Source organism: Colobus angolensis, unplaced genomic scaffold, assembly GCF_000951035.1.
Source record: "Colobus angolensis palliatus isolate OR3802 unplaced genomic scaffold, Cang.pa_1.0 Scaffold127, whole genome shotgun sequence".
NCBI lineage: Eukaryota > Metazoa > Chordata > Mammalia > Primates > Cercopithecidae > Colobus > Colobus angolensis.
This window is the reverse complement of record NW_012113919.1, coordinates 9,369,485-9,391,687: the sequence shown is the minus strand read 5'-3', so window position 1 is coordinate 9,391,687 and position 22,203 is coordinate 9,369,485. Positions and strand designations below refer to the sequence as shown.

General features: G+C 37.0%; 1 protein-coding gene across 2 annotated transcripts in view; it reads right to left on the bottom strand.

The window, feature by feature from the left end:
- The window catches only part of CDH12 (cadherin 12, type 2 (N-cadherin 2)), a 1,158,911-nt gene that overhangs the window by 13,496 nt on the left and 1,123,212 nt on the right, over positions 1-22,203 (bottom strand). For both annotated transcript variants that reach the window (XM_011933446.1, XM_011933447.1), the window contains one exon: positions 661-782. In XM_011933446.1, coding sequence (XP_011788836.1) covers positions 661-782 — 122 coding nt within the window. The remainder of the gene's footprint in view (positions 1-660; positions 783-22,203) is intronic.

The window sequence follows — 22,203 nt, the reverse complement described above, 5'->3', positions numbered from 1 at the left end:
TCGTACCATTGCACTCCAGCCTGGTGCCAGACTGAGACTCTGTCTAAAAAAAAAGAAAAAAAAAAGAAAAAGAAAAAAAGAAAGAAAGAAATTTGCGGGTGGATCACTTGAGGTCAGGAGTTCAAGTCTAGCCTGGCTAACAAGGAGACACCTCGACACCCCATCTCTATTAAAAATACAAACAATTAGCTGGGTGTGGTGGCACATGCCTATAATCCCAGCTACTTGGGAGGCTGAAACAGGATAATCGCTTGAACACAGGAGGTGGAGGTTGCAGTGAGCCAAGACTGTGCCATTGCACTCCAGCCTGGGTGACAGAGCAAGACTTCGTATCAAGAAAAAAAAAAAAAGAAAAGAAAAGAAAAGAAAAGAAATTCAGCAGTAGGAGAATAGAAAAACATAGCAGAATCCACAAGTGTAGACCTTTATACAAAGAATTTTCACTAAGCAATCAGTACTTCGTCCATGTCGTATCACCTCCACATCCATTCATCTGTATCATTAATTCACAAGAGTTTAATATCTTTTATGGTTTATTTTATGAAAGGTCTGATTCAGAAAAATAAATATATGTGTATACATTCATGTCTGGACTTATAACTTAAAATACATGCATATGATGGGTCTTTATACACTCAAGAAACAATATTTATAAGATACCTGTCCTGGCTTGGCATTTTCACACACGGTCGTCTCATATGGCACAGATATTTCTGGAGGAAATTCATTTACATCTAGGACATTAATCAGTATATTGACTTTGCTGGTTAATAAAGGGTTACCTGTTAAAAACATATAAAGATAAAAGATGATTACAAAATCCGGTCAGTTATTGCTCCTACAATAAATGGTATTTAAATTAAAAAAAAAAATTCGGCTTTTTTCCGGATTGAAAAAAATCCTTCTTCTTATAGGAAAAAGGTTTATTTTTATCGTCTTGTAGTTGGAACCCCCCAGAATTCAATACCAAAGTAAGGCCAACTATTTAATTGATATTTTAGCATCAAGTGTAGCCCTTTCTAAAAGAATGACTAAGTTATCGTACCGGGGTTAGTTCACAGAACGAATCTTTACCAACAGTGATATTTTTCCTCAGATAAAAAATTGTCTATGTTGTACCCACATAATGAAACGTTATTGGTTGAATAATCTACATATTTAAATGACTCACTCAAAATGATTCCTCCTAGAAGATTCCTCCTGAAAAGAAGAATTATAACAACAAAAAAAAAAAACCAAAAGGGAAAAAAAGGCTCTTTATAAATGAAAAGTATTAAAATAAACCTAAGGAAGTAGAAATAAGAGACGGATTATGGAAAGCTATATACTTCCTTAAATTACTTGCTGGTGATAATAAAGGAAGTAATAAACATTTTTGCAATAACTTCCTTCTTCCTACTTCCTAGTATCAAAAAGACTGTCAGTTTGACAAGATGTCTCTGCCAAAATCCCATCACAGGTTTTGGTCCCAACCTATGGATTATTATCTGGATCTCTGTCATTTACTGTATAAAACTAGAAAATAATTAAATAAAACAATAAAGTATAAAATAATGTACCTATTTGAACTTGTGCAATATATAATTTTACCTTATGAAGTGTTACAGATGGATAAGCTGTTGCACATAGCTGAAAGACCTCTTGCCCAGAGGCAGAAAGCTAAATGAATGAGGAGTTTAGATCCAAACCCAGGATTACGAAAATGCAAAGGCCATGTTTATTGCATCATACCTTCTCTATTGATTGGTTTATGAGTTAAACTCTTCTGCAATGCCACCAAAGACTTATAATATTATTTTAGATGTCTATCTAGAATACTTCAAAGAATGCATACAAAATTGTTCCACATGACTGATTTTGAAAGGTATACAATATCTTGCTTAGTTAAAATTCATTTAAAAAATACATAACAAGCATTTGACACAATAGCTTTAACACCATTCTCGTATTCACATATGACAGTGAAATTCATTATTTGCACCAATACCAACACAGATAATATAAATTGCTTATAAATGGTTCATTCTTATAACACCGGGTATGCTTATAAAAGGTAGATTAATAATCTTGGAGAATTATTCAGAAAATACATATAATTTAAAAATTGATACTGGTCACAAGCTATGATCTTATTTGATAGAAACGTTTTAGCCCATTTTTCACAAGCTATTTCACCTTTCTTTAACTCAGTTTCCTTGTATGAAACATACGGTTTTCATAGGCCCTGCTTCACAGTCATGTTGCATTAAATGAGATGATATTTTACAAGGTGTTTGATAAATTTTGGTAAATATCATTACTCTTATTACCATTTATACTTTGTGGAGATGATCAAGATCTGTTTCTGTCATTGCTATTCATTATCTGCATAGTATAAAATATAAATAAAGTCAACAAGTTGGTTAAACTAGGTTTACTTTTCTAAAGAAACTGGAAATTATAGACAAGAGCAATGCCTAATGCCTAATACTTTAGAATCCTTGCAATGTACAAATATTCAAAAGCACATTACAAAGATGAACTCACTTAGACTTTACAGCAACTATGATATAGGCATTATTTTTATCTCCATTGTGTATGTGAAACTCTGAAGAGATGGGGATGTAACTTCTCAAATATCATAAGTTGAAAGTGGTAAGGCTAGGTTTTGATTCCAGCTGTTCTGATTCCACAGCTCATGCTCTTAAACTCTATCATATATTGAGCTTTAGATAAAAAAAAAAAAAACCACTTTGACAATCATATAGCTACTTACAAAAAGACGATTAATTCATTTTATAAAGTTTAGTCAATGAATGTGAATTACTTAAACCACTCAACATCTGGGCAATGTAAAACTCAGTTTCTACTTTTTATTTTACATGGTATATAATGTATGAGTCCTGCAGCTACATGAAAAGGAAAATCTCTTTTTTACTTTTTTCCAGTATTACGGTTTTGTTTTATTAAGTTGATGTGACAATGGGATATCTTCCACAGGGGACAGGAGTTTTCCTAGAGATTTGTTTTATAATATAAGAAAAGGTTATTAAAATGAATTTAGGCCTGGTTTATCTATCAGAAATTAATTCTGTTCTGCTAGTTGTAAATTATTTTCTATCCTGCAAAATAAGTTCTAATATCTGTTATGAGTAAATCGTCCCAAACTTATTTTTAATATTGTAATTTTTTTTTATTAACAGTGTTTCCCCAGAAGCACTATTGGCATTTTAGCTATGACAATGTTTTGTTCAGGGAAACTTCCCTGAGCACTAGACATCCTACACCACATCTCAATTCCTAAAGATGAAATGCCACAAGGCAATACAAAATAGGTGTCCAAATAGAGAGAAAATAACAAAAAACATGTTTACATTGTTGAAAATGAGGAACAAGTTCATCTGTTTAATAATATTACTCTCTCTTCTATCACACATTTTCAAAACTTTTCATACTTAAACATTAAGAATGTCACCTCATATTTTTAAGTGGCCATTTGAGAAGCAATACCGTCTCAGTTTTAGAACTACTGTACTCAAATATGAATTGAAATTTTCACAAGAATGAATAATGCATAGGAGTAATACAGTATTATTTAATTTATATAGAGAGATATTGTACTAAATTATTTTGAAAAGTAATGACCTATTTTCTTACTGACTCATCTGATCAATATTTGGGGCAGCAATGAGGAAATTCATTTAACCTTGATTCAGCATGAGTATTATTATACAATTATTTGAAAATAATACCATGTGGAAATTAGTTACTGTTGAATACTTACGAAGGAAATTGAATTATGAACCTAGTAAACATTAAATAATCAAAGTCTTACACAATTAAGTGTTAAGTTCCTAATAATGAAACCATTTAAATTCTAATTATTATTGTTCCACATTGCCTATATTTAATAGATAGTTACTTACTAATTTGAGGCTCATATTAGATAACAAAGAAATAATTCTATGTTTGTCCCTTATACCTTCACAACGATTTGTTAGATCTTCCTCTCTCTATCTTTCAATAATATCAGAGTCAGATCTTATAGTATTTTGAGTCCATTTGATTTAGAACCTACTTTATTGTTAATATTTTAAAATACAGATTAAACTAAGAGAAAAAAAGGAAAATAATAAATTACCAAAATCTGAGATGAATTCATTACTTCTCATCATTATAAATGAAATAAAAAATGATAAAGGAATATGTTAAATTGCTTTACGAAAGAACATAATTTACATAGGTGAAATTGACAAATTCCAACAAAACGCAAATTACCAAAACTGACTCAAGAATAAACAGAAAATCTTAGCATAGTTAAAACAGTGAAGAAATGAACTTGTAATGAAAAATCTCCTCACCAAGTAAAGCCCATGGCCGGGAGGCTTCACTGGGGAATTCTATCAAATATTTAAGGAACAAATAATATTTTCTTACCGTTTATTTCAGAAATAGAGGAGGAAGCACTTACCACCTAATCCGATGTGCCTTGATACAAAAACCAATTAAAAAAAATCACAAAAGCCAAAATCACTGACTATTGTTTCTTATAAACATAAGTACAAATATTCCTTAACAAAACAGTAGCTAATTAATTCCAGCAGCAAGTTATACAGATAATACATTATGACGAATGGGTGTTTATCCTAGGGACACAAGGTTGATTTAACATCCGAGAACAATCTCCATATTAACACAAGGAAGAACAAAACGTTACAAGGCTATCTCAATAGACTTGGAATTTGCATTTGACAAAACTCTAGGCCATTCATGATAAAAACTCTCAAGCAATAATAAGTAAAAGGCAGCTTCCTCAACCTGATAAAGTATGTCTATGAGAAACTAATATCATGGTAAAAGACTTTTTTATTCTAACACTGTGCACAGAATAAGAATATGTGCTCTTGAAATATATATACATATATCTCTAACATTGTCCTTGAGGGTTTTATGCATTGAAATCAGACCCAAATATAAATTTTTAAATGGTATTCAGATGGAAAGAAAGAAAATGATTATTGCTTAAAGATGACATGACCTTGTAGATGAAAAATCCTAAGGAATCTGCCAATAAACTTACAGATATAATAAAGGAATACATCACGTTCTTGGGATAGGAGATAAATGTAAAATGACAATTATACACTTAATATACTAGCAAAGTCCAAATTTGTTAGTCTATTCATTACCCTTCCATACTCAAAGGAAAGGAGGATAGACCTCACTTCTTGACCAAAGAAATGTCAGCTTCATTGTCAGAAGAACATGTCATATAGGATAGAGTTTTAGGTGTGACATAATTAGAATTCATAATCAAAAATCTGTTTTAGAAATGAGTTCACTGGGAACTGCCATTGCAGCCTTTGATAAACCCTGGAAAACATGAATTTTAAATATAAAAGAGAATTTTGGTGTTATATAAACTTATAGTTCTCTTGCTATTCTTCTTAGTGCTACGTGGTTTCATGAGGAATAAAGAGAAGCTGTTAGCATTACCCACTATTTTCTTGACGTAATCTATTGAGATTCCACATAAGATTTTGTCTAACAAAGTGTCCTGCTCATCTACAAAGTTTAAAAACTATACATACATAGATATCTATTGATAGATGAAAAAACATTGATATAATCTTTCCTATGATTTGTGTTGGACTCAAGACAGGAATCCAGATCTTCTCACAGTTTCTCCATGCTCTATGATAGCTATTAACTAACTCAGCAAGAAGATGGAATGCCTGAAATCTACCAATATATATGATGATCACTTATCCTCAATGAGTCACATTCAGAACACATCTAACCACCAGGCTTTGAGGACGCCCACTTTACATTCAAAGGACAAGGCAGAGCTTCTTAAAATTGTACCTAGTAGATGTGTTTCCAAGAACCAAATGAGAAGTGTAATTGAACATGTTTTGAAAATGGTAAAGTACTAAGGAACACAAGGTTCTTGTTAGATTAAAATACACTGGAGTTATTTTGTTTCTTTATTTAAAAATAACATCTCTTTGGAATAACTATAAGAGTTAAAATTCGGCCAGGCATGGTGGCTCATGCCTGTAATCCCAGTACTTTGGGAGGCCAAGGCAAGTGGATCACCTGAGGTCAGGAGTTTGAGACCAGCCTGGCCAACATGGTGAAACCCCCTCTCTACTAAAAATACAAAACTTAGCTGGGCATGGTGATGGGCGCTTGTAAGTAATCCCCATTACTTGGGAGGCAGAAGAATCGCTTGAACCCGAGAGGTGGAGGTAGCAGTGAGCCAAGATTGTGCCATTGCACTCCAGCTTGGGTGACAAGAGTGAAAGTCCGTCTCAAAAAAAAAAAAAAAGTTAAAATTCAGCATTGTGATTTCTCAAAGAACTGGAAACAGAATTACCCTTAGACCCAGCAATCCCGTTATTGGGTGCATACCCAAAGAAATATAAATTGTTGTACCATAAGAACACATGCACGTGTATGTTCATTGCAGCACTATTAACAATAGCAAAGGCATGGAATAAACCCAAATGCCCAGCAATGGTAGACTGGATTTTTAAAATGTGGCACATATACATAATGGAATCCTATGGGGCTGTAAGAAGGAATGAGATCATGACCTTTGCAGAAACCTGGGTGGAGGTGGAGGCCATTATCCTAAGCAAACTAACACAGGAACAGACAACCCAATGCCACATGTTCTCACTTGTAAGTGTACTTTGAGTACATATGAATGCAAAGAAGGGATAACAGACTTCAGGGCCTACTTGAGGACAGAGAGTGGTAAGAGGGTGAGGATCAAAAAACTATTACCTAGCGATAGAATAATCTGCACGTCAAACTCCCATGAAACGCAATTTACATACATAACAAATCTGCACATGTACCCTTGAACCTAAAATGAAAGTTTACCAAAAAAAGATTAAATTCAATTGTGTAACTGTGTTCTAAATTACAACTACAATAGCTTCAAGAATGGAATCTTAGTCTTTTATGCCACAAAACTGAATTATACTAGTGCAAACTCAGTAAGATAAAATAAATGAATGCTATCGGTTGATACAGGCTTTCTTTGACTTTTCTCTTTAGTTCAGTTACTTTTAAATGGCACATTAAATTATTCCATGTCTAAAATAATCTGTAGCTATCTGGGAAATCCATAAAGATAATTTATTCACCAGTATACTTCTGTGACTCCATAAAGGTGGATTCAAAGATTTTCTGATGGGCAATTGGTTGAGAGTGTTAAGTTATTATTTAAGGACCTGGAATCAATAAAAAGGAGTGTCCGGGTTAAGATAAGGGGTTGTGGAGACCAAGGCTCTTATATAGATGAAGTATCTAAGTAGAAGGCTTCAGAGAGAATAGATGGTAAACGTCTCTTATCAGACCCAAAAAGGTACTAGATTCTTAGTTAAATCTCTCCGGGATCAGGAAAAGACCTGAAAAAGAAAGAAAACTATCTACAGAATGTAAATTTTCCTCCATGAGAGATAGCACTGCAGGCCCATTTCAAAATATATCCAATAAATATATTTTGGGGTAAATTACTTTGATTCCTTTTAAGGCCTGGCTATCTGTCTTGTCATGTGATGTTACTAGAGTCAGGGTGAAATTTGTTATCTTATTGCTACAAAGAGTCTGTTTAGTCATTCATAAGATCTTTGTTTTAATGTTATTGCTGGTCAGTTGTGCCTGATTTCCAAAAGGAAGAGAGTATTGTGAGGCATGTTTGACTCTCCTTCCCATCATCACAGCCTGAGCTAGTTTTTCAGATTTACTTTGGAATCCCCTTGGTTGAGAGGAGGTGTCCATTCAGTGAGTTGCTGGGCTTAGAATTTTATTTTTGGTTTACACTGTAACCAACATAAATGCTCAAAAATACTGGTAAGATCAATTTCTGTCTTTGATTATATCTCCTCGGTGTATACATTTTTGCTTCAGGATAAAAATCAAAATATCAGTATATGCTGAGAAAAAATCATATTTGTCATCTGGATTTTCTTCATTATTGGGAGGCAAAGGGTATGGTGAGAGACAGAGACACAGAGACCACAGACAGAGGAGTTACACCTCGTACTCATCCTGTTTCTTTTTTTTTTTTTTTCCTATTCTGAAATCCTGTATATTCTTCTGAATATTTTATGCTTTCTTCCACTTCTAGAGCTTGATGTATGCTATTTCTGTGAATGAAATTATCTTTTTACCTTCTTCTCACTATTATTCCCCTAAGTTTTATACTTCTCAGTTTAGATGCCATGTTACTGCAGCGGATTTCCCAGGTATCTTTCTGTCTGCTCTTCTGACATCCTGCTGCTTTGCTTCTTTTCTGTGTTAACATTTTAATGCATTGAGAGGCCAAGGCTGGCAGATCACTTGAGGTCAGGAGTTTAAGACCAGCCTGGCTAGCATGGTGAAACACGACTTTATTAAAAATAGAAAAACTATCCAGGCATGGTGGCACACACCTGTAACCCTGGCTACTTGGGAGGCTGAGGCTCAAGAATCACTTGAACCTGGGAGGCGGAGGTGGCAGTGAATAAAGATCACACCACTGCACTCCAGCCTGGGTGATGGAGCAAGACTCTGTCTCAAAAACAACACCAACAACAAACCATTTTAGTGCAGTATTCTAATTGACAGTTCACTATGTCTGATGTCCTTTAGGCTGGAAACTCATCTGAGGAAGACATTATTTTTATTTTTTGTAAAATTTGTGTCTAGGGAATAAATAAACAAATGAGTACTAAAATGTGGTTGTTATATTCATGATAAATATTTTCTTGAAATATTAATACATAAAAGTTATGATATAATGTTGATTTATATATATTAATTATGCACATATCCATACATTCCAGAAAGTATTACAGACCATGAGATTTAAAGATATATCAGAGAGCATCTTTTTTTTTTTATTATTTGAGATGGAGTCTCACTCTGTCACCCAGGCTGGAGTGCAGTGGCATGATCTTGGTTCACTGCAACCTCTGCCTCCCAGGTTCAAGTGACTCTCCTGCTGCAGCCTCCCTAGTAGCTGGGACTACAGTCACATGCCACCACGTCTGGCTAATTTTTGTAATTTTCGTAGAGAAGGGGGTTTCACAATATTGGTCAGGCTGGTCTCAAACTCCTGACCTCAGGTGATCCACCTGCCTTGGCCTCCCAAAGTGCTGGGATTATAGGCGTGAACCACTGCGCCTGGCCCAAATAGAGTCTTTGATACTAAGAAGTTCATACTAATAAGTATGAACTTATAAGTATCATCATATACTATATCATATTGAATCTATTCCTATAGTAATTAGATTCAATATGATATAGTATATGTCAACCAAATAACATTTCCATGTAAAAATATTTTCTAATTGTGAATTCTATCTTGTATATGATGTTAAAAAGAATTTTATCTACCTGTCTAAATATAATTTTTATCCAAATTTCAACCTTTAGGTGAAAAGTTCATCATGTAGTTTTAATTTCCTGTGATAATGAGATACTAATTAAGAAAAATATAAGCCTGGCATTATAGTTGTACATGTGATTTTGATGGAGCAATTAGATTGATTTAAAGTATTCCTAAGCAGTTTGATTACAGTAATGTACCCATAAGCTGCTGAAAATTTAAGATAAAATATAGTCTATCACAACATAAATTTGGATTTCATTACATTTACATAACATGATAATGAGAAAAAATGGTATTATTTCTAAATTAAATTGATGATTATGGTGATGTTAATGATTATTATTTCCCATGTATATGATACATTACAGTGCTTTAGGAAATGATGTGAAAACTTTATCAGTGATTCTTGCTTTGAAGTATTACTCTTTGAAGTTGTGATGGTTAATTTGAGTGTCAACTTGATTGGATTGAAGGATTCAAAGTATTGTTCCTGGGTGTGTCTGTGAGGGTGTTGCCAAAGGACATTAACATTTGAGTCAGTGGACTGAAAGATGCTGACCCACCCTCAATTCGGGTGGGCTCCACCTAATCAATTGCCAGTGCAGTTAGGATAAAAGTGGGCAGAAGAATGTGGAAGGACTAGACAAGCTGAATCTTCTGGCCTCCATCTTTCCTCTGTGCTGGATCCTTCCTGCCTTCAAACATCAGACTCCAAGTTCTTCAGCTTATAAACTCCTGGACTTACACCATTGATTTCCTTGGGGCTCTTGGGCCTTCAGCCACAGACTGAAGGCTGCACTACTGCCTTCCCTACTTTTGAGGTGTTGAGACTTGCACTGGCTTCCTGGCTCCTCACCTTGCAGATGGCCTATTGTGGGACTTCACCTTGTGATCATGTGAATCAATTATCCTAATAAACTTCCCTTCATATATTCACCATTCCTAGAAGTTCTGTCCTTTTAGAGAACCCTGACTAATTCAACTTTTAGTACCAGGAGTGGTTCTAGAGAAATATAATTATAAGGACAAATTTCTTTAGCTGGTTTTGGGGTTTCTGGAGTTGGCTGCTTAATATGATGAGACTCAAAAATGCTAAGGAGTTTGCTTCTAATAGTATGGAGAACACTGATAGTCCTTGGTGTGAACTGTTTAGGGAGTTATGCAAAATAAATGAATTTTATACTCCTGATTCATTGCTCATGAGAGGCAAAGAGTTTTGTGACTCTGTACATAACACCTTTGACCATATGTGGAGAAGCAAGAAACATAATGAAGTTAGTTGTTCACCAGACAAAGTGATGAAGGAAAACAATAAACTCAGGGAGTCTAACCCCTGGGTCCAGAAGCAGATACTGAGCCTCAAATATTCTAAGATTGCCCTGAGTGAGAGTCTTATCTCCTATAGAGAAAAAGCTGAAATTCTGGAAAATCAGACAAAAGGTCTTATCATGAGAGTGGCTGACCTGCAACAAAAAGTACATGCACAGCCTTGTCAGGTGATTACTGTTAAAGTGAGGGCATTGGAAAAGAATGGGACCCTGTAACTTGGAATGGGAACTGGTGAGAGGGCCCTGATAAAGGTAAGGACACAGCTTGTAAACCCTGATAAGCCTTTATTGTCAGAGGAAACAGCTTTCCATTCCCAGTGGTGGCAACATCCTCTCCCACACCTACACTGCCATCAGCCTTTTCACATTTGTCTGAGGAGATAAAGCCTGTACTGCCTAAGGCAACAGTGATGGCCTCCCCTGAGGCAATTGTCAGACCAGACAATGTTGGTACTCTTCAGGACCCACCCCCAACACCCCTGTTTGCTTCTAGACTTATAACTAGACTAAAGTCCCAACGGGACCCTAGAGGTGACTTTCAGAGGGTAACCCACAAGGAGGTACACTAACTCCAAAAGAACTTCTTGAGTTTTCTAATTTATATAAGCAGAAATCTGGAGAACAGGCATGGGAATCAATATTAAGGGTGTGGGATAATGGTGGAAGGAATATAAAGTTGAATCAGGTTGAATCTATTGATTTGGACCCACTAAGTAAGGATTCTGCATTTAATATTGCAGTTAGTGGTGTTAAAAAAGGTTCTAATACTTTATTTGCTTGGTTAGCTGAAATATGGATTAAAATATGGACCACTGTGAGTGAGCTGGAAATGCATAATCTCCCTTGGTTTAATATAGAGGAAGGGATCCAAAGACTTAGGGAGATTGTGATGCTAGAGTAGATTAGTCACTTTAAACCTATTCATCCCACCTGGGAGGGTCTAGAAGACATATGTGTCACCAATACTTTCCAAAATAGATTTGTGAGGGCAGCACCTGCATCCTTGAAGAGTTTTGTGATTATTCTTCTCTGTATATGGGATCGTATGTTGAGAACCACAGTCACTCAACTACAAAATTTAAATGCAATGGGAATAATTGGATCCCAAGGTTGCAGGGGCCAAGAGACAGCACTCAACCATCAAAAGCAAGGTGGTCATAGCTCCTATAATGGACAGCAGAGGCAAAGCAGCAATCAAAATAGTCAGACTCGTGTAGCGCTCTGGCATTGGCTAATCACAGTGTTCCTAGAAGTTAAATTGACAGGAAGCCTACTGTATTCTTACTTAATTTACATAAGCAGAAAACTTCCCAATCAAGTGAACAGAAGAATAATTTGAATTCTAAAAGCAGAGAATCATGGTTTCTCAATCAATTCCAGATTTGTACCAGTTTACAGACCCAGAACCCCTTGAATGAAGGGAGGCCAAGTCCCCTTGAGGAAGGACCCCACTAGTCTACAAACAATTTATGCTATTAATCTTTCTCCCATCTTCCCCCAAGGAGACCTCTGTCTTTTTACCATGGTAACTGTGCATTCAGGAAAGGGAAATGAACAGACTTTTGAGGGATTATTGGACACTGGCTCTGAGTTGACCTTGATTCCAGTGGACCCAAAACGTCATTGTGGTCCTCCAGTTAAAGTAGGGGCTTATGGAGGTCAGATAATTAATAGAATTTTAGCTCAGGCCTGACTTACAGTGAGTCCAGTGTGTTCCCAAACTTATTCTGTGTTCATTTCCCCAGTGCCAGAAGGCATCATTGGCATAGAAATACTTAGCTGTTGGCAGAACCCACATATTGGCTCCTTGACTGGTAGAGTGAGGGTTATTATGGTGGGAAAGGCCAAATGGAAGCCGTTAGGGCTGCCTCTACTTAGAAAATTAGTAAATCAAAAACAATATTGCATCCCTGGATAAATTGAAGAGTTTAGTGCCACCAGCAAAGACTTGAAAACCACAGGGGTAGTAATTCCCACCACATCCCCATTCAACTCTCCTATTTGGCCTGTGCAGAAGACAGATGGATCTTGAAGAATGACAGCAGATTATCGTAAGCTTAACCAAGTGGTGACTCCAATTGCAGCTGCTGTACCAGATATGGTTTCATTGCTTGAGCAAATTAACGCATCTCCTGGTGTCTGGTATGCAGCCATTGATTTGGCAAATGCCTTTTCCTCTATTTGTGTCCATAAGGCCCACCAGAAGCAATTTGCCTTCAGCTGGAAAGACCAGCAACATACCTTTACTGTCCTGCCTCAGGGGTATATAAACTCTCCAGCTTTGTGTCATAATCCTCTTGTTTGGAGAGACCTTGATCATTTTTTGCTTCCACAAGATATCCCACTGATCCATTACATTGATGACATTATGCTGATTGGATCCAGTGAGTGAGAAGCAGTAAACACATTGGACTTATTGGACATTTGCATACAGAAGATAGAAAATAAATAAGACTACAATTCAGGGAACTTCTACCTCAGTAAAATTTCTAGGGGTCCAGTGGTGTGGGCCTGTTGAGATATTCCGTCTAAGATGAAGGATAAGTTGCAGCATTTGGACCCTCTTACAACCAGGAAAGAGGCACAATGCCTAGTAGGCCTATCTGGATTTTGGAGGCAACACATTCTATATTTGGGTGTGTTACTCCACCCCATTTATCAAGTAACCCGAAGGGCTGTCAGTTTTGAATGGGGTCAAGAGCAGAATGTTCTGCAACAGGTCCACGCTGCTGTGTAAGCAGATCTGCCACTTGGGCCATACAACCCAGCAGATCCAATGATGCTTGAGGTGTCAGTGGCAGATATGGATGCTGCTTGGAGCTTTTGGCAGGCCCCCATAGCTGAATCACAGCAGATGCCTTTAGGATTTTTGAGCAAGGCCCTGCCATCTTCTGCAGATAACTACTCTCCTGTTATCTGCTTTGCTTCTGCCGATAACTACTCTCCTGTCTCTCTCTTGGCCTGTTACTGGGCTTTCGTGGAAACTGAATGTTTGACTATGGGTCATCAAATCACCATGAGACCTGAATTGCCTATCATGAACTGGGTGCTTTCTGACCCATGTAGCCATAAGGTGGGTCATGCACAGCAGCATTTCATCGTCAAATGTAAGTGGTAGATATGTGATGGGACTCAAACAGGTCCTGAGGGCACAAGTAGGTTACATGAGGAAGAGGCTCAAATGTCCATGGTCTACACTCCTGCCACCCTGTCTTCTCTCCCCCAGCCTGCACTTGTGGCCTTATGGGGAGTTCCCTATGAGAAGTTGACAGAGTAAGAGAAGACAAGGGCCTGGTTTACAGCTGTTTCTGCCTGATAGTCACCACCTGAAAACTGACAGCTGCAGTACTACAGCCCCTTTCTAGGACAGCCCTGAAGGACAGTGGTGAAGGGAAATCTTCCCAGTGGGCAGAACCTTGAGTAACCTGCCTGGTTGTGCACTTTGTTTGGAGGGGAAATCGCCAGATGTGTGATTATATACTGATTCATGTGCTGTGGCCAATGGCTTAGCTGGAGAGTCAGGGACTTGGAAGAAGCATGATTAAAAACTTGATGACAAAGAAACGTGGGGAAGAGGTATGTGGATAGACATCTCTGAGTGGTCAAAAACTATGAAGATATTTGTACCTCATGTGAGTGCTCACCAAAGGGTGACCTCAGCAGAGGAGGATTTTAATGATCAAGTGGGTAGAATGACTCATTCAACCGACACCACTCAGCTTCTTTCCCTAGCCACTGTTGTCATTGCCTGATGGACCTATGAAAAAAGTGGCCATGGTGGCAGGGATGGAGGTTATGCATGGGCTCAGCAACATGAACTCCCATTCACCAAGGCTGACCTAGCTACGGCCACTGCTGAGTGCCCAATTTGCCAGCAGCAGAGAGCACACTGAGTCCTTGATATGGCACCATTATTTGGGGTGATCAGGCAGCTACTTGGTGGCAGGTGGATTATACTGAACCTCTTCCATCATGGCAAGGACACTGGTTTGTCCTCACTGGAACAAACACCTATTCCGGATATGGGTTTGCCTATCCTGCACGCAATACTTCTGCCAAGACTATCATCCGTGGACTCAGGGAATGCCTTATTCACCATCATGGTATTCCACACAGCATTGCCTCTGACCAAGACACTTACTTTATAGCTAAAGAAGTGCACAGGTGGGCTCATTCTCATGAAATTCACTGGTCTTACCATGTTTCTCATCATTCTGAAGTAGCTGGATTGATGGAACAGTGGAACGGCCTTTTTAAGTCACAATTACAAGCCCAAATAGGTGACAATAATTTGCAGAGCTGGGGCAGAGCTCTCCAAAAGACTGTCTGTGCTCTGAATCAGTGTCAAATATATGGTACTATTTCTCCCATAGCCAAGGGTCACGGGTCCAGGAATCAAAGGGTGGAAGTGGAAGTGGCACCACTCACCATCACTTCTAGTGACCCACTAGCAAAGTTTTTGCTTCCTATAACTGCAACATTACATTCTGCTGGCCGAGAGGTCTTAGATCCAGAGGGAGGAATGCTACCACCAGGAGACATGATTCCATTAAACTGGAAGTTAAGATACCACCTGTCCACTTTGGGCTCCTCCTACCTCTAAGTCAACAGGCTAAGAAGGGAGTTACAGTGTTGGCTGGGGTGATTGACTAGGACTATCAAGATGAAATCAGTCCACTACTCCACAATGGCGGTAAAGAGGAGTGTGCGTGGAATACAGGAGATCCTTTAGGGCATCTCTTAGTGTTACTATGCTCTGTAATTAAAGTTAACTGGAAACAACAGTCCAATCCAGGCAGGACTACAGATGGCCCAGACTTTTCAGGAATGAATGTTTGAGTCACTCCACCAGGGAAAAAACCAGTATCTGCTGAGGTGCTTGCTGAAGGCAAAGGGAATACAGAACGGGTAGTAGGAGAAGGTAGTCATCAATACCAGCTATGACCATGTGACCAGCTGAAGAAATGAGGACTGTATTTGTCATGAGTATTTCCCCCTTATTTTGTTAAGAACATGTATACAACTTTACTAAGAAAATATCTTTATTTTATTTCCTTTTTTTCTTTATCATGTGACATAAGATTTATTGACTTCATATCAGCATGTAAATGTTGTTAACTTTATATAATAGCATTTAGGTTAATGATTAGTGTGCTTCTGGTTGTAAGAAAGAAGTGCTTCTGGTTGTAAGTGCTTCTGGTTGTGCTTCTGGTTGTAAGAAGAATTATATTAGGCATAATTATGACCTTATTGTTGTCTTTATTTGGTGATTATGTATGATTTCAGGAGATGTGTGTGGGTTCAAGTTAACAAGGGGTGGACTTGTGATGGTTAATATTGAATGTCACCTTGATTGGATTAAAGGATGCAAATCATTGTTCCTGGGTGTGTCTGTGAGGGTGCTGCCAAAGGAGATTAACATTTGTCAGTGGGATGGGAGAGGCAGACTCACTGTCAGTCTGATTGGGCACCATCTAATCAACTGCCAGCACGGCTAGGATAAAAGCAGGTAGAGGAACACGGAAGGACTAGGCTGAGTCTTCCGGCCTTCACCATTCCCCTGTGCCAGATGGATATTTCCTTCCCTCGAACATCGGACCCCAAGTTCTACAGGTTTTGGACTCTTGGACTTAGAGCAGTGATTTACCAGGGACTCTCCGTCCTTCTGCCTCAGGCTGAAGGTTGCACTATTTGCTTCCCTACTTTTCAGGTTTTGGGACTCAGACTAACTTCCTGGCTCCTTACCTTGCAGATGGTCTATTGTGGGGCTTAATCTTGTGATCACGTGAGTCATTTCTCCTAATAAACTCCTCTTCATATATTCATCTATCTTATTACTTCTGTTCCTTTAGAGAACACTGACTAATATACAAGTACTAATAAAATGTTGGCAATTCTAGTATAAACCACACTTACCTCTCTTTGAGAATACAAAATAGTTTTATATAGTTATTTGGGAAAAAGAAAGGAAATCAGAAAACAGTAAATAAACTACCTACACTCACGTAAAACAAGGCATTTACAAAAAATAAGAGGAAAGCAGTAATTTGGGCAATTGAAAGAAGAAAGGATTGACATCAATTTGGAATTGAAACCAATGGTTATGTTTAATCCTGAAAAGTCAACTACAGTCTTTGAGGAAGTACATGTATTCATGGTAACTGATTCCACTGTTTTGTTTACTCAAATTTGAGAATGACACAGTGGGTCTCAAATCAGTGTTCCTTGGAGTTACTCAGGGAGCTTGTTTGAAATGGAGATTTCTTGGCAGTACTCCCAGAAATTCTGATTCACCATGTATTGAAAGAGATAAAAGAATCTTCCCTTTAGGAAATGTTCCAGGTGTCTCTGATGCAGGTGGCTGTGATTCACCTTGAGGAAGGCCAGTAGAGAAGAAAAGGCCAAACCAAGGATGCCTATTCTCAAAGTGAATAGAACTATTAATACCTTTTTTGAAAACAAGTCTGGCCAAATTATGGAGGAGAATATTTCTGCCCAAACGCCACAAAGAATCCACACCTCTTTGTCACTTGATCACTCGTAAGGTTAACTATATAGTCACCCAGGTGAATGCATTGTAAGCCAATCAGTGCTGGCTCACAGAAATGCAGGCCTAGGAACAGATAGGAAAAGTTGGAGAAGTGAAATGCTTCTTGTATCCATAGTAAGCTGGGGGCACACAGATAGAGGAGATACAGTGAGAACGAGGACAGACTCATAGTCCCACCTGAAAAACTGCAGATTCTCACAAGGCTTTTAAGACTCTGTTGAACGAAGCCTCAGCCTCCTTTCTCAATGTCTACTCCTTGGCAGCAACTATACCACACTGCTTGTAATATCTGACCTCAACATGACTTTTCATATCTATGTCTTTGCTTAAAATGTTTCCTCAACCTAGAATAGCCTCCTTTCTTCCATGATTATTATTTTGTTTTAATCTGTTAAATCCTCAGCTTATATGGAGCTTCCTAAGTGACATACTATGTTTAGGTCTTCAAAGTACACTTTTTTTTTTTTTCCAAAAATAATTACTTATTGTATTCTCTCTGGGAGCACTCTGTATTTTGATTTTATATTTAATGTATTTAACCAGATTGTTGCATCTCTCATGACATTTTCAGTGCCTAGAGGCCAACCAATATGGTTTCTAAATTTTCTTCTTTTTCAATTGACTTCTCCAATTGCTAAGAGCCCATATGGTAGGCAAGCTTCTATAATGGCTCCCAATGATCCCCACCTCCTGATATTCACACCCTCATGTAACTCTTTTCCTTTAAGTATGGCCTGAATCTAGTGGCTTGCTTCCAATAAAAAGAATGTGGGAAAAGAGGAGATGTCATTTCTGACATTAAGTTACAAAAAGCTGACTTTCATCTTGCTGGCACTTTCTCTTTCTCTTGCTCATTTTGATCATGCCAGCTGCCATGTTGTGAACTGCTCTATGGAGATGCTCCTGTGGCTGGAAACAGAAGGCAGCTTCAGATCAAACAGCAGTGTGGTATAGTTACTTGTCCAACAGCTTACAGAACACTGAATCTTGCTATCAACCACTGAGTCAACTTAGTTGCAGTCTTACTAAAGAAACCTAAGAGAACAAAGCTTCACTATAAATGGATTCCTAACTGTAAAATAATAAATGTTGCTTAAACTACCAAATTTTGGGATCATTTGTAACATAGCATAAGTACTAATAACCCATACATAAGGAGTAGGTTTTTCTTCTAAGTTCTTGCACTCTTCCTCCCCAAGAACTGAAGACCTGTTCATGAATACCAGTGTAGTAACTGAGAACATATTTCAAAGAAATGTTGCTGTCTTTCCACCCTTAAAATCTAAATATGATCCACTTCTGATTACCAGTATTATGCTCCACCCATTTTTAGGATATTTGTGACTTCATCTTCTATTTATGTGCCATCCTCCGCCCCATTTATAATTAAGATTGCCTTATTCAGGGGCACCATATTGAGTGCGCCATATGCTGCTTGCATCATTGAACATATTTGCCAGAAAGTCTTATTCCTTCCCACACTCTGCCCTGATTTTGAAGGTCTACATTGGTTCATACTTCCTATGTGTCTTAACTAATTCTCATCACTCAATCAGCCCAAGACAGGACCAACGATGACACCACTGAGCACAAGCTGAAAAACACATAGTTGTCATGTCATAAGTACCAAGTACGTTTTTGTTCATCAGTTCCCAACTGAGGTATTGAGAATTTACTGATAATGAGGCTGTATTTTTTCAATATTTCAAAGAGTCTGGCATGTTAGATATTACATATCATTTCATTGTAAGATTAATTGACACATCATTTTGTAATTATATCAACTAAGTATGCTATTATTTTGATCAAATTGTCTGTCACACTGATTAATTAAACATAAAGTTATTTAATAAATATTGATTAAATAAGAGTATCATGTCAGGTAGACAAACTCTTTTAATGTACAAGGGAAATTATCAGGAAAGGTCCTTCACAATTAAGTTATTAGGAACTCTTACGTAGCTTGAGACCCTGGTAATTCACATTTGTTGGGCATACAAAGAAATCTACCTAACTATACCACTGTCATATACATAATATTACATACATATTTTTCAATTCTATTTTGAGTCTTTGTTTTTTCTTTCTAAAATGCAAATTTCCATTGCATTTTAATATGTAAGTCATCTAATAAGCTTAAATATGGATAGATAATAAATATGTATTTCACTTCAACTATATGTACATTGCAAACACAACTATTTAGTCTTTTTTACTATGTTATTATTTATCTACACAATGGAAATCATTTTGACAATTGTTACCACTAACCTTTTTTTTTTTTTTTTGAGACAGAGTCTCACTCTGTGACCCAGGATGGAGTGCAGTGGCTTGACCTCGGCTCACTGCAACCTCCACCTCCCGAGTAGCTGGGATTAAAGGCATGGCACCTGCCACAATATTCAGCTAATTTTTGTGTTTTTAGTAGCAACAAGGTTTCACCATGTTGGCCAGGCTGGTCTCAAACTCCTGATCTCAAGTGATCCCCCTGCCTTGGCCTCCCAAAGTGCTGGGATTGCAAGCGTGAGCCACCACGTCCAGCCTACCACTAACAATTTTAAGTTAATTTTTAACTGTCAGATAAAATTGTATGTATTTACCGTGTACAAGGCACTGTTTTGAAGTATATATACATTGTAGAATGAGTAACTCTAGCTGATTAACATATGCACTACCTCACATAGTTATAATTTTTGTAGAAACATTTTATATCCACTCTGTCAAGATTTTTCAGGAATACAATGTATTAACTATAGTCACTATGTTGTACAATAGATCTCTTGAATTTATTCCTCCTAACTGAAATTGTTTTACTACTTGACCAACATCTCCCAATCACATCCCCCAAATTATTTAAAATAAATAAATGAAGCAGGATGAATATGTTCCCTGTGGAAATGTCAATCTAATTCACAGAATGTGTTTTGGAATGAGAGACTCCAGGGTGTTGGTCCGAGCCTGGTCATCATTAGCTGTGTGACACTGAGCTACAGACAAAACATATCAAGAGTCCATTCCTCATGACTACAATGCTTACAAGAACACTCACTTTGCAGGTTCATTGAAAGGATCAGATGAGCTAATGCATAGAAGGCTATTAAAATAGTTTATCACTTTATTCTATTGTTACTTAATGTTATTCTAGAAAAATTAGGTACTCACTTCTCATATGTTCTGATAATACATTTCATAGCTGACTATTTGGCATACAAGCCAAAAAAAAAATTCAGAAAATTCTGCTGGAAAAACCTATCTATCTGTCTGTCTATCTATCTATCTATCTATCTATCTATCTATTTTTTGTTTGTTTGTTTGTTTAAATTCTTCATGACCATATTGTGGTCAATCCTAACCTTTTGCAAGCCACCTCTGAAGTTTATATGACAGTTCACTTAAATCTAATTTCCCTGGAATTCAGCATAATTTGCATACTAATTACTTACCAAAATTTACAAATCTGGTAAATTTATACCCACTCCTAAATTGTAATGTCCTTAAGAATAGACACCAGTCCTAATCAGTTTTCTCCTAACCCACAACAAATAATGTTTTTCTCATAGATAGCACTCTATACAGGTGATACCAAAAAATGCATGAATTTATGTTGAATCTGAATTATAGGTACCAATCTTGAAATTTGATTTTCTGTACATATGAAGATAATATTACTTTATGTGAAATTTTAAAAAGTTACAGCATAAAATAGCTCTATAGAGAAGATAACCTTAAAAATTAATTATCTAACAACTTAATCACAACTCATAATGATACAATTGTATGTAAACTTGTTTCAATATAGCATTTAGTAAGGGAACCCACTGTTTTTTCACTTATTTCACAATAAATGGGACCAATTCATTGCCATTTTGATAACTAATAGGACCAAGAAAAGAATTGTCTCCAGTATCACCTTTTTATTTTATAATCATATAAAATATAAGGATTTAGTGAAGTTATGTTTAGTTATCTTTATTTATTTACTTATTAACTCTCTTTTTCCTTTTGCTAATTTTGCTTTTCTTTTTTGAGACAAGCGTCTCACTATGTTGCTCAGACTGGTCTTGAACTCCTGGCCTCAAGTGATCCTCCCACCTCAGCCTCTTGAGTAGCTGGGACTATGTTGCAAGCCACCCTGTCTGACTAGTTATCTTTAATTAATGACATTTGTTAAAGTAACACAAAAATCCTAGAAACATTTGCCTGTTGAAACTTTCTGATAATGTGAATGAAGTAAAGTTTGGAGTCTCTGTCTTATTGAAAATACTCAAGGTTAATAAAAACAGCAAAGCAGTAATGCATAAAAGAATTATTAGAAGTGTAATAAAATTATTTGGACCTCCAACTATAGCAACACTGATTAATGACTGCTTTTTAATTAATTGGAAGTTGTTCAATCATCGTGCCATTTCATTTCACCTGAGAGTTTTTAGAAAAGGGTCAGAGTCAAAACATATGCTAGTTCAATCTGCAATAAGGTATACTTAAGCAATTTCATTTTTCTTGGCAGGGCAAGTGTGGGCTATTCATTCCTCATTTATTCACGATGATGATATTCCCTGCTCAGCTGGCTAGTGTGATCAGTGAAGACAGTCTTAGGCATTAGAATATGAATAAAGTTTACTTTTAAGCTGTGCATTCAAACTAAATTACCTATTCTTCTTATAGAATCTTTACCACATGATATGTGTTTAGCCTCTTTATTTTTCATACCGATATATAGTCTTTGTCACACCAGATTTCCTTTACGGCTCTAAAGTCTTTACATTGGTCATTGAGTAGATACTAGAATAAACCAGAAGTCAATTTTAAGAATATTAGTTTGGCATCACTCTTAGATTGTGCACATATTTTGTTTATTTGTCTAAGTCCCAGCTCTGCCTATGACCCAGTGAGGGGCAACGTTACTTATAAGTATCCATACCCTGTGGATTCCTAATTTTCATTTAGGCAACAACTCT